The 13193-nt window shown below is 46.3% G+C and overlaps 1 protein-coding gene across 2 annotated transcripts in view; it reads left to right on the forward strand.

Annotated features, from left to right (window-relative positions):
* Nucleotides 1-12546, forward strand: part of LOC311119362 (lysophosphatidylcholine acyltransferase 1-like) — a 39774-nt gene extending 27228 nt beyond the window's left edge. For both annotated transcript variants that reach the window (XM_084157734.1, XM_084157735.1), the window contains 9 exons: nt 493-551; nt 6884-6918; nt 7301-7355; nt 7514-7596; nt 7756-7881; nt 9714-9867; nt 10061-10159; nt 10323-10464; nt 10761-12546. In XM_084157734.1, coding sequence (XP_084013860.1) covers nt 493-551; nt 6884-6918; nt 7301-7355; nt 7514-7596; nt 7756-7881; nt 9714-9867; nt 10061-10159; nt 10323-10464; nt 10761-10939 — 932 coding nt within the window. In that variant the 3' untranslated portion in view covers nt 10940-12546. The remainder of the gene's footprint in view (nt 1-492; nt 552-6883; nt 6919-7300; nt 7356-7513; nt 7597-7755; nt 7882-9713; nt 9868-10060; nt 10160-10322; nt 10465-10760) is intronic.
* Nucleotides 12547-13193: the final 647 nt, after the last annotated feature.

Below are 13193 nucleotides of genomic sequence, written 5' to 3' on the forward strand. Positions count from 1 at the left end.
AGGGATTATCTGATATTACCAAGAGAAGCTTGATTTTGCAAGAAGCTAACCACTAAGCTAGATAACTAGCTAACTACTAAATTAGCAAACCAAATGCACAACTGCAAAGCATTTGGTTAACTTAATAGTGATAAGATATCTAGCTGGCAAACATTCACCTGGCGCGTGACTCACAAGGCTCCAGTCTCTCGTTGTTGTGAGCTTGTAAGCTTCATTATCAAAAAAATTATGTGACCGGTGAAAAGAAGAACACGATCTGCTTTATCGCCTAACATATTACACAAGTTGACTGCAGGTATTTACTTAAAGTACCAACAAATATTCAAATGTATTAAAAACTTCTAAGAAATAGTTTTGACGGTATTGAAAAACCATCCCGTGGCTATTTCCAAATGGGGTATACGGCCAAAGCCTAGTATGAATATGCCTCTTTAAAAACCACACACACTGGCACTCACTCAGTAACCTTTCTCTCTCTTTCTCTCGCCTCAGGGGCCTTCATTCCAGCAGTTCCAGTCCAACCAGTAGTCCTGCGTTACCCCAACAAAATGGTAAACGCACAACTAAACTCTCCTTTCTTCCCTCCTCTCCTCCAAACCATCCTCTCTCCCTTCCTACTTCCCTTCACTGCTTTCCTTTACATACCTATCCTTCCTTTCCTTCTCTCCCTCCCTCCGTTTACAGTTTCTCTCTTCTCACGGTGTGAGTCCGTCTGTGTCCATGTTGAGTGGCTTCATGCTCCTGTGGAGTGATATTTAATCTCCCCTCTCCCTCTCGCTGTCTTGTGCTCTCTCTCTCTCTCCCTCCCTCCCTCAGGTTTCATGTCCTTCTCTCCACAGCCCCTGCACGCCCTCATTAATTATAAACCTGTGACTACCTGCTCTAACTTGTACTAGAAAGCCATGTGCAGTAGAGAGACACTCTCCGGCTGCATCTCAGTAGTCTAGTGTCTTCCTTTCCTCATCTCCTTTCCTGCATCTCAATAGTCTACAGTGGCTTCCTTTCCTCGTCTCCTTTCCTGCATCTCAATAGTCTAGTGGCTTCCTCTCCTCGTCTCCTCCTTTCCTTTACCTGCAATAGAACAAAATAACTGAAAAAGTAAAAGCAAGTCTCAAATAGACGATCCGCAATGTTGCTTTCACCTGTCCATTGTTTTCAGACCAGTGCAGACAAAGGAGAGGGGAGAGGAAGCCACTGTAGAGTATTGAGATGCAGCCCCTGTGTAGGCCTCAGTCCTGCAGTGTGTAACTCATTTAGGCCATGAACACACTGGGATTTTGTGTCCGATGGAGCCAATGCTTTAAAAAATATATATATTTTTAGTAATATTTTTAGGGGGTAGATCAGCTTTATATTGCAGATAGATTGTAACTTCCATCAATGTAATTGTCTGCATCACTTCTGTGGTGAGTGTGGTGAAAGGAGTCAGGCGCAGGAGGGTAATCACCAAATACAGAGTTTATTCCTTCGTTGACACATAAATGCGCTCCAATAGCGATCAACGAAACAGGCACAGGGGAAACAAACATCCCTGGCAATTACACTGTAACGGAATCCAATAATACATAGGCACAGGGGGAAAATCTACCCTGGCAACACAATGTTATGAGTATCTCCACCGAGCTACATTACTCTCACAATTAACAATCACCCACAATAACAAGGGGACAGAGGGAACACTTTATATACGGACTAATTAGGGGATTAGAATCAGGTGTGTGTGATTGACAAGACAATTGTGATGATGATTGGGGCGGCAGTGGTTAGTACTCCGGTGACGACGAACGCCGAAGCCTGCCCAAACAAGGAGGGGAGGCAGCCTCGGCCGAAGTCGTGACAGTACCCCGACGGTCGTGACAGGATGGCGACGGTGGAAATTCTGCAACAGGGAAGGATCGAGGATATCCCTCACCGGGACCCAGCACCGTTCCTCCGGACCGTACCCCTCCCACTCCATGAGGTACTGAAGGCCCACCACCCGACGCCTTGAATCCAGGATGGCACGGACAGAGTACGCCGGGGCCCCCTCGATGTCCAGAGGATGTGGAGGAACCTCCCGCACCTCAGACTCCTGGAGCGGACCTTTGAACGGCCCCACAAACCGCGGGCTCAGCTTCCGGCAGGGCAGGCGGAGGGGCAGATTCTGGGTCGAGAGCCAGACCTGATCCCCCGGTACGAAGACCGGGGTCTCACTGCGGTGATGGTCAGCGTTGGCCTTCTGACCATGCACGGCGCGCTGGAGGTGAACGTAGGCAACGTCCCACGTCTCCACCGCAGGCGCCTCTGTGCCAGAACCGGTTGGTAACCTAAAACACATTGAAATGGTATTCGGTTAGTAGAGGAGTGGCGGAGAGAGTTCTGGGCATATTCTGCCCATGGCAAGAACACCGACCACTCCCCCGGCCGGTCCTGGCAGTAGGACCGCAGGAACCTACCCACATCCTGATTTAATCGTTCCACCTGCCCATTTGACTAGGGGTGGAACCCAGAGGTCAGGCTGACCGAGACCCCCAGACGTTCCATGAACGCCTTCCAAACCTTGGACGTGAACTGGGGACCTCGGTCGGACACTATAACCTCTGGCACCCCGTAGTGCCGGAAGACGTGAGACGTGGGGAGACCGGGCAGAGGAAGGAGGCGGCAGGACTTGGAGAAGTGGTCCACAACGACCAGGATGGTGGTGTTACCTTGGGAGAGGGAAAGATCAGTCAGAAAATCAATGCTAAGGTGAGACCATGGTTGTTGTGGAACTGGTAACGGTTGTAGCTAACCCGCTGGGAGGTGCCTAGGTGCCTTACTCTGGGCGCACACCGAGCAGGAGGAGACGTACACCCTCACGTCCTTAGCCAAGGTAGGCCACCAGTACTTTCCGCTCAAGCAGCGCACTGTACGACCGATACCTGGGTGACCAGAGGAGGGTGACGTGTGTGCCCAGAAGATCAGACGATCACGGATAAGAGCAGGCACGTACCGCAGCCCAGCTGGACACTGCAGTGGAGATGGATCTGTACGTAATGCCCGCTCTATATCCGCGTCCATCGCCCATACTACCGGCGCCACAATGCAGCAAACCGGGTGAAGAATAGGGCCCACCTGACCTGGCGAGGATTCAGCCTCCTCGCTGCCCAGATGTACTCCATGTTACGGTGGTCCGTCCAGACGAGGAAAGGGTGTTTTTGCCCCTTTCGAGCCAATGCCTCCACACAGTCAAAGCTCGGACAACAGCCAACAGCTCCCGATCACCAATGCCGTAGTTCTGCTCCGCCGGGCTGAGTTTCTTCAAGAAGAAGGCACAGGGGTGGTGCTTGGGTGGCGTGCCCGAGCGTTGGGACAGCCCACCCTTCAACAGGGATGTGATGGGAGCTGCGACCTTGCCAAAGCCCCGGATAAACCTTCGGTAGTAGTTGGCAAAGCCAAGGAATCGCTGCACCTCCTTAAACGTGGTTGGAGTCGGCCAGTTACTCACGGCTGAAATGCGATCTCCCTCCATCTCCACGCCTGAGGTGGAGATGGAAGGAGGAAGGAGACGGCCTGCTGGAAAAACATACACTTCTCTGCCTTGGCTTAAAGGTGATTTTCCAACAGTCTGGCCAGCACTTTGCGAACCAGGGACACATGCTCGGCGCGAGTAGCGGAATACACCAGGATGTCATCGATGTAGACCACTACACCGCGACCAAGCATGTCCCGAAACACCTTGTTCACAAAGGACTGGAAGACGGATGGAGCATTCATCAAACCGTAGGGCATCACCAGGTATTCATAATGCCCCGTGGTTGTGCTGAATGCCGTCTTCCCCTCATCCCCCTCCAGAATACGCACCAGGTTGTACGCACTCCTGAGATCTAGCTTTGTGAAGAAGCGCGCCCCATGCATTGACTCGATCACTGAAGGAATGAGGGGAAGTGGATAACTAAATCTAATCGTCTCCTTGTTCAGTGATCGATAATCAATGCACGGGCGCAGACCGCCGTCTTTCTTCTTCACAAAGAAGAAACTCGAGGAGGCGGGTGAAGTGAAGTGGCCCAGGGACTCGGAGACGTATGTATGCCAAGGGATACCTAATACCACAGGGAAAGCAGGAGATTCAATAATCGAAAAAATAACCTCCTCACAATGAGTCTCCTGGGTGATCATGGTGACCGGAATAGTGACTTCCGTAACAAACCCGGACCCTAATCAAATCAAATCAAATCAAATTTTATTGGTCACATGCGCCGAATACAACAGGTGCAGACATTACAGTGAAATGCTTACTTACAGCCCTTAACCAACAGTGCATTTATTTTAAACAAAAAAAGTAAGAATAAAACAACAACAAAAAAAGTGTTGAGAAAAAAAGAGCAGAAGTAAAATAAAGTGACAGTAGGGAGGCTATATATACAGTAAAATAAAGTGACAGTAGGGAGGCTATATATACAGGGGGGTACCGTTGCAGAGTCAGTGTGCGGGGGCACCGGCTAGTTGAGGTAGTTGAGGTAATATGTACATGTGGGTAGAGTTAAAGTGACTATGCATAAATACTTAACAGAGTAGCAGCAGCGTAAAAAGGATGGGGTGGGGGGGGCAGTGCAAATAGTCCGGGTAGCCATGATTAGCTGTTCAGGAGTCTTATGGCTTGGGGGTAGTGGTCGACTATCTGGTGCTCTGATGGGGAGTGGAATGGAGAGGGGAACCAATGAAATGCCTTGATGGCGTGCGAATACCCTGTCCATAAAGTTCCCAGCTGCGCCTGAATCGCCTAGCGCCTTACACTGGGGAACTACCATGTGATCGGGAAAGTGGATAGGTAGGGTACAGGCGGCAGGCAGTGAACAAGTGTGGGTGTTCGATACCTGGGGTGATGCGTGAGTGCCCTGCCTGCCGCCTCCCGGCCCAAAAGAACGTTGACTACGACGTGTGGTGTACTGTCCCTTCGTGCCACCAGAGTGGCACTGTCGCTGTCCTCCTCCGCTCTCTCGGCCGGCGGTTCCACCCAGCTCCATCGGCTCGGGATCCGAGTTGTCCGGGGTGGAAACGGGCAGACCCCTACCAGGACGTCCTCTGGCTGCCAGCAGGTTGTCCAAACGAATGGCCATGTCCACCAGTTTATCGAAGGACAACATGGTATCCCGGCAGGCTAGCTCCCGTCGGACGTCCTCCCGCGGATGGCACCGGAAATGGTCGATCAGGGCCCGCTCGTTCCACCCGGACCCCGTTGCCAGCGTCCTAAACTCCAACGCGAAGTCCTGCGCGGTCCTCGTCCCCTGCCTCAGGTGGACCAGCCGCTCACCCGCCTCTCGACCCTCGGGCGGGTGATCGAAGACCGCCCGAAAGAGGCGAGCGAACTCCCTGTAGTCCTCCCAACGTGGCTCCTCCCGCGTTCCACACCGCGTTGGCCCACTCCAGGGCTTTCCCACAGAGGCAGGAAACGAGGACGGACACCTTCTCCCGCTCCGATTGCGCCAGTCTGATGCTGGCGAAGTAAAGCTCCAATTGGAGGAGGAATCCCTGGCACAGCGCCGCCGTCCCATCAAACGCCCGTGGTCGGGATATCTGGATCCCTCCGGGTACTGGGGTGTAGATGGCTGGATCCGGTTGGCCAGCTGGTCTCGACAGATCGGGTCCTCTCCTCTCCAGGCGTTGTTGGCACGACCTGAAGAACCCGATCCATCGCTTCCCCCAAGCTGGCCAGCATCGTGGAATGCTCCTGGACCCGTGCCACGACTCCAGGCATGCGCTCTTCTCCCGCTGACTCCATAGCGGGTGGGTGATGACCTGGCATCAGATGACCTGGCTTCCACAATCCCCGACCTCAACCAAATTGAGATGGTTTGGGATGAGTCGGACGGCAGAGTGAAGTAAAAGCAGCCAACAAGTGCTCAGCATCTGTGGGAACTCCTTCAAGACAGTTGGAAAAGCATTCCAGGTGAAGCTGGGTGAGAGAATGCCAAGTGTGTGCAAAGCTGTCATCAAGGCAAAGGGTGGCTATTTGAAGAATCTCAAATCTCAAATATATTTTTAATTGTTTAACACTTTTTTGGTTACTACATGATTCCATGTGTTATTTAATAGTTTTGATGTCTTCACTATTATTCTACAATGTAGAAAATAGTAAAAATAAAGAAAAACCCTTGAATGAGTAGGTGTTCTAAAACTTTTGACCGGTAGTGTGTGTATATATATATATATATATATATATATATATATATATATATATATATATATATATATATATATATATATATATATACATATCTTTAAAAAATATATATTTTCCTTTATTACTTTCCATCCCCACCACCCCTCCCCTAATTGGTGTAAACTAGTGAACAACAATGCTTAGGCCTCGATTTCCAGCTTATACATACTATATACATTTTTGTGGACACAGTCAATTTTACAATGGATCTATTTTGTTTGGTTTTATTCCTGAACTTCCTCTACCCTCAACCTCTCCGATCATTTTCATGATGTCCATCCGGTTTGCTTCTATATGCCATATCTTTCAAACTGTGCTCTTTCACAAAAGTTCTTAACCTATAACCTATATACTTATTATGGACACAGTATGTTTTACATTAGTTATCGTGTTATTAGTCCCAACCTTCAGCTCCATTCAACCCCTCCCAAGCCAATGCTTTTTAAATGGGAGTCATCGGTTGTCGAATGAATGACAGCGGAGATAATTGTCCAACAAAAAAAGCACAAATGGTCCGTCTTTTGACGGATGCAACTCGTCCGAAAATAGTTGACTTGAGTTGACCTTTTGAAAAAATTGACAATGATGTAAGTCATATACGATTTGATCCCTGTTCATGCATCTCAGTAAGCAGAGGAGATGCAGCCTCTGTAGGCCTCAGTCCTGCTGTGTGTAACTAATCTCCTCATCCTCTCCCGACAGGATACCATCACATGGACATGGCAAGGCCCTGGAGCGTGAGTATCTCTTCCTCGTTTTTCCTCTCTTTCTATCTCTATTTATCTTTCTCTCTCTCTCTCTCTCTCTCTCTCTCTCTCTCTCTCTCTCTCTCTCTCTGAGACACACACACACTCACCTTCCCTGCTGCTCTCTCTATCGCCCCCTGGCTGTTTTTTGTGGAGAGGTCTGGCAATATGTTTTAGATTAGAAGGGGATGTTGTGTTTTTAGGCCTGTGGTTAATCTTCACAATATCCCACTGCACAACTTCCCTCTCTTTCTGTTCTTTCATCTAAATTCCCCTCCCTCTCTCTCTATTCTCTCATCACTGCATCCGTCTTTCCCTCTAACCTCCTTTTTCCTTTCTGAATGAACTGATTACTCTCTCTCTCGCCACTCAGGTTTGAGATACTGTGGCTGACACTGTGCCAGTTTCACAACCCCATAGAGATTGAGGTAAGGGTTCTTTTTTAATTAAAGGTGGACTCTGCAATACGACGGCATCATTAGTCAGTGGGGCATCTTCCTGCTTACAGACATCGACAAAAGAATGTGAGGAAATGGAGAAACGGAAGATGGATGGGGGATATCACTTTTTTTTTTTCTCCCTTCAGTACCTACCTCTCTACACTCCTTCAGAGGAAGAGAAGAACAACCCTGCTCTGTTCGCCAACAATGTCAGACGCATCATGGCCAAGTTAGTACTGTGTATGGCCTCCCAGGTTACATCAAGCTTTTACATTGAGTTTACATCTGTCTATCTGTGTTTCTTGTGCTTCTCGAAATGCCCGCCACATATACAGTATATCTGACATGTCAGGGGCGGGTCCTGGCCGCGCTCTCTGTGCTCTGATAGGGCCCTGGAGCTGCCCATCACAGACCTGTCGTTTGATGACTGCCAGCTGAGCCTAGCAAAGGGCCCGCTGCGTGTCCCTAGCAACAGCAGCCTACTGCAGTTCAATAGACTAGCGCGAAGGCTTGGGTGAGTTGGAGTTTACTTTACTATTGTTCGTTCAGCATTATTACAGGTCCTTAAAAATACTGAATTGTTTTGCTGTTTATAACAAAACATTGATGTTGAATAAATAAGAATATTTCAAAATTCTATAAATGTTTATTCCAATGTCTTACAATCAATTTACGTTTAAGTGTCTGAATGGGTAGGTAGGGTATGAGCGATCTCCTGTACCTCGTTGTGTGACATTTAAGGATGTCATATCGGGGACTGATGGTTATACTGGGAAAATAATACTGGGTTTACTGGGAAATACTAAGACTAATACTAGTGGGTTTACTGGTCGAACTGGGAAATACTACTGGGTTTACTGATCATACAGGGAAATACTACTGGGCTGACTGATAATACTGGGAAATATTACTGAAATACTACTGGGTTTTCTGATAATACTGGGAAATACTACTGAAATACTACTGGGTTTACTGATAATACTGGAAAATAGTACTAAGGAAACAGGCAGATCTGTGTCAAATGGATATGTTGAATACTTTTAGATACTAGAAAGTACAGTATTTCATTGAGATGTACTTGATTTAGCCATTAAACCAGTGGTTTTCAAACTTTTTCAGCAGGGACCCCATTTGTTTGCTGGCAGAAATGTTGCAGACCCCACGCTAAATCTAATGACAACCTTCAAATCAGTCAATTTAGATTTTCACATCAACAAATAACCTTAAATTCATTACATTTTCATCTCTCCTATCAAAACTAAGAGAAATACATTTACTCAATACAATTTTATTTTTCTAATTATCTTTCTCAATAACATTTGTATATTATTCCATAAAATAATCTGCACCCTTGGCCTGACTGCAGTTCGGTATCATAACTGACTTCAGTGGGCAAATGCTCACCTTCGGTGGCCACTGGCACGCTGGAGAAGTGTGCTCTTCACGGATGAATCTCGGTTTCAACTGTACCGGGCAGATGGCGCCCACAGATGGCGTCGTGTGGGCGAGCGGTTTGCTGATGTCAACGTTGTGAACGGAGTGCCCCATGGTGGGGTTATGGTATGGGCAGGCATAAGCTACAGACAACGAACACAATTGTATTTTATCGATGGCAATTTGAATGCACAGAGATACCATGACGAGATCTTGAGGCCCATTTTCGTGCCATTCATCCGCCGCCATCACCTCATGTTTCAGCATGATAATGCATGGCCCCATGTCGCAAGGATCTGTACACAATTCCTGGAAGCTGAAAATGTCCCAGTTCTTCCATGGCCTGCATACTCACCAGACATGTCACCCATTGAGCATGTTTGGGATGCTCTGGATCGACGTGTTTGAGAGTGTTCCAGTTCCCGCCAATAAAGCAACTTCACACAGCCATTGAAGAGGAGTGGGGCAACATTCACAGGCCACAATCAACAGCCTGATCAACTCTATGTGAAGGAGATGTCACACTGCATGAGGCAAATGGTGGTCACACCAGTTACTGACTGGTTTTCTGATCCATGCCCCTATCTGTGTATCTGTATTCCCAGTCGTGAAATCCATAGATCAGGGCCTAATGAATTTTTCAATTGATTGATTTCCTTATATAAACTGTAACTCAGTAAAATCTTTGCAATTGTTGCATGTTGCGTTTATATTTTTGTTCTGTATGTGTGTGTGTGTATATATATATATATACACACACACACAAATAAAATTTGCGACCCCACTGCAATTCCCCCGTCGTGACCCCAACTTTGAATACCACTTCATTAAATGGACTAAACCAAGCTTCTAGCCACAACCCTGGACAGTAGTGGGAAATGTAGTTCTTAACCATGTGTTTTCTATGTGCAGGCTGAGAGCAGGGACTACAGATACAGTGTTACAGCAGCAGGCTAGCAGAGCCAGGAACGTTTGGGGATACAGACTGGGATTAGAGGACTTTGCTCAGTACCTCAACCTATCTGTAACGGACATGCTCACAGAGTTACACAGCCTATTCAACCAGGTAGGTATCCAACACACACTGCGCATAACTCACATACCGGCAGTATCCTACACACACATTAACACACACTGCTTTTATTCATGAAATCAAATCAATCAATCAATTTAGTAGAAATAAATAACCATCAGTGTTCTTCTCTTTCTCTCTATTCCGCTTTCTCTCGTCTGTTCTCTCTCCCTCTTTCTTTCTGAAGCATGGAGATGGCCAGATAGATGTCAGGGAGTATGTGATAGCCCTGTCTGTGGCGTGTCAACCCTCTAAAGCCATGGACACCCTCAGGCTGGCCTTTGGAGTGAGTGACGGGCAATGAAGCAACATAACAGTTCCTATGAAGCACTATAAGAGCCCTATGTCTGCTATTATTAGGCACTATAATAGCCTCATGCCTGTTACTGTGAAACATTATAAAATACCTATGTCTGCTCTATAAAGTGTTATAACTGTCCTATGTCCAGATGTACGAGGCGAAGGAGGACGGGGCGATCGTGGAAAAGGAGCTGGCGTCTATTATGAGAACGGCGTTGGGAGTAGCGGAGGTTGACGTCACAGAGTTGTTCTCAGCAATCGACACACTTGAAGCGGGGAAGATCACACACGGTGAAATCACACACTAACACCCTTGCCTTTCTTGTGCTCACACTTGTCTTTTCTTACTAGCACTGACATTGCTGATAGTTGCTTTATTGAGGAAAAAGTTTTACTTACTATGATTGTGATATGTGGTTGTGTCACCTAGCTACTTTAAGTTGAATGCACAAAATGTAAGTCACTCTGGTTAAGAGCGTCTGCTAAATGACTAAAATGTAATGTAATCCAACTAACGGGTTCACGGTCAACCCTGCCATTACAATCTCTCTCTGTTTGACCTTCCCTCTCTCTATATCCGTTTGTAGATGACTTCTGTCGGTTCGTGGTGCAGCACCCAGACTTTGCTCAGGAGTACCTCCTCTCCTCCAGGGAAACCCCCTCTATCCCCCACACCGTCCCCCTGACCAATGGGTTCAGTGTGGACCATTATGACACAGAGGAGCAGACCTGCAGCCTCCCTGGACAGAAGAGGAAAGAAGACTGAGAGACACTCTCAAATGGATCCATCTACTGCCTATCACAGAGAGAAAGGAGGAAGGAATGGAGGGAGGATGGAAAAGATGGAGGGATAGGAGGGCGACTGAGAGGCCCTGGATCTCTATAAAACAAATCTATATTCTACAGTTACTATATTCTACAGCCACTGTCACTGTGGCCTGTATGTTCTACCAGAGAGAAGGAGTGAGGGATAGGATATATCGGGATGAGGAGGGGTGGATAGAGTTTCTTACTTCTCTCCTATCAGACGGATAGAGGAGATTGAGACTGTGAAAGGGAGAGATGGAGGTGGAGAAGGGTTGGGTATGTTGAAGGAGAGTACAGGGGGATGAGGTATATGGAGAGATGGATAGAGAGATTTGGTTAGTGAGAGGATATGAGGGAGGGTGGAGACAATCCGTTCCTCCGGACACCATCTCACACCAATACTCCGTCTTTGGTTTTGTCTGCTAGTGTTTTCAAGGACTTTGTATGCTTTCTAACTTTCCAACGTGCGTTAAAGGAACTGGACACCTGAAGTTTTTAGTTCATCAAACACTTTGGCTATTTATTTTCAAAAGGGTTTTACTTTTTTCTTATGTATAGGTATTTATTTGTTATTTGTATTTATCAAACTATGTCTGCTATTATGACAACTATAATGCACACTCCAGTAAGATTTATACACATTTAAAAAATCAAGATCTGTTTTATCAGGTGATTAAGCACCAAACTGAGCTCCGCTTAATCACTGCCTTTCATAACGAGACTGACTGAGATTAATTGGATCGAGCTGAAACAGACTAACATCCAGACTCAAACTATTCTTCAACTAAGCATCTCACTGCCTCGTAGACCATAGCAACTCACAACAAGACATTAAACTTTTAAAATGGATGAATACGGGACCAAACTTCAACTTTTTAAACCAGAGGACTCTTGAGCATTCACATTGAGCTCCTTGTGGCCTTTTAAATTGTAAAAAAATTAAAATAATAATATGGTTTTAATGTTGCCTGAGCTTAAGTGAATCGTCTAACAGCTTAAGTATACTTTTTTACATAAGCATAAACACTGGGGTCTTCAGATTAACATTTGTTTGTTGTTTTCTCTTTTCTTATTGGATGAACAGAGAACCAGAGTTGGGTTCCATCTCAAATGGCACCCTATTCCCTGCACATTTGGCTTTGGTCGAAAGTAGTGCACTACATAGAGCATAGGGTGCAATTGGGATATACCCTCAGTTAAAATATTCAGATAAGATGTTTCCCTATTTTTGCCTCTCATATCTCTCTGGAAGGAAGTTGCCCTTAGGCAAAGCTCTAGGATCAGCACACCCTGTTGAAGTTCTAGGATTAAACATTAGGCAGCGGCAATCAGTTCTGACTTTATGATAAGCGATCAATCTCTTTTGGCTTTTTGTACTGTTTTTGTTTTGGGAATTATCTGCAGTTTGGCTTTGAATCGACGCATTTTGTATGTTGTACATTTGTGGTATATAAATCTTGGAATGTTTTTGAGTATTCATTTAGTAAGAACGTGGATTGTAAATTATGAATACCTATGCAGTGATCCCTGTCTTTAAGGTTGAGAATTAAATCATGACATTTCTACAACTGCGGTGTTCTTTATTTCCACTAGTAGGAGCTGTGCTCCTGAAATAGATATTCAGCTGGTTTGATGGTGACTATTCTACGTCTATGGCAAGGATTATTTTTATTTTATTTATCTCGGTAGCCTATGGTGGCTTTATCTCCTCGCCAACTTCCGTACATCTGCACTAACACGAGAACACAGGAAAGGTGAAAGCAATGTCTGGGATTTGTGCTCAACTGTCTAGTTCTTTACGATCAGTGCATATGGTCTCATGTTCCCTCTCCTCTCACTCCCTCTTTACACAAGCTGAACATTGCGCCCATGGACACCATCCTGGCGTCAGCTAAAAATAGACCGGATTAAACTCAAACTGAGATGAGAAAAAGGTGAAGAAGAAGAGCGGGATTAATGGAGGGAACACTGCTCCAAATCTAATTCCCAAGGGCCAAAGAGTGGGAACGTTAAGAGGGAGAGCATACATTAAAGTACTCAAGTACATTATATACACTGATGTTAAACTGCATCTGTAAATTGTTCATTGGTACATCTTGTTTTCAAGTCCACAGTTATTGCTGTACTCTCACTCTCAAATCAATTCAAAGGGCTTTATTGGCATGGGAAACATATGTTTACGCACACTGCACAGAGACTCACACCAAAACAAA

The sequence above is a fragment of the Coregonus lavaretus genome, assembly GCF_964263955.1.
Source record: "Coregonus lavaretus genome assembly, chromosome: 3".
NCBI classification, from domain to species: domain Eukaryota; kingdom Metazoa; phylum Chordata; class Actinopteri; order Salmoniformes; family Salmonidae; genus Coregonus; species Coregonus lavaretus.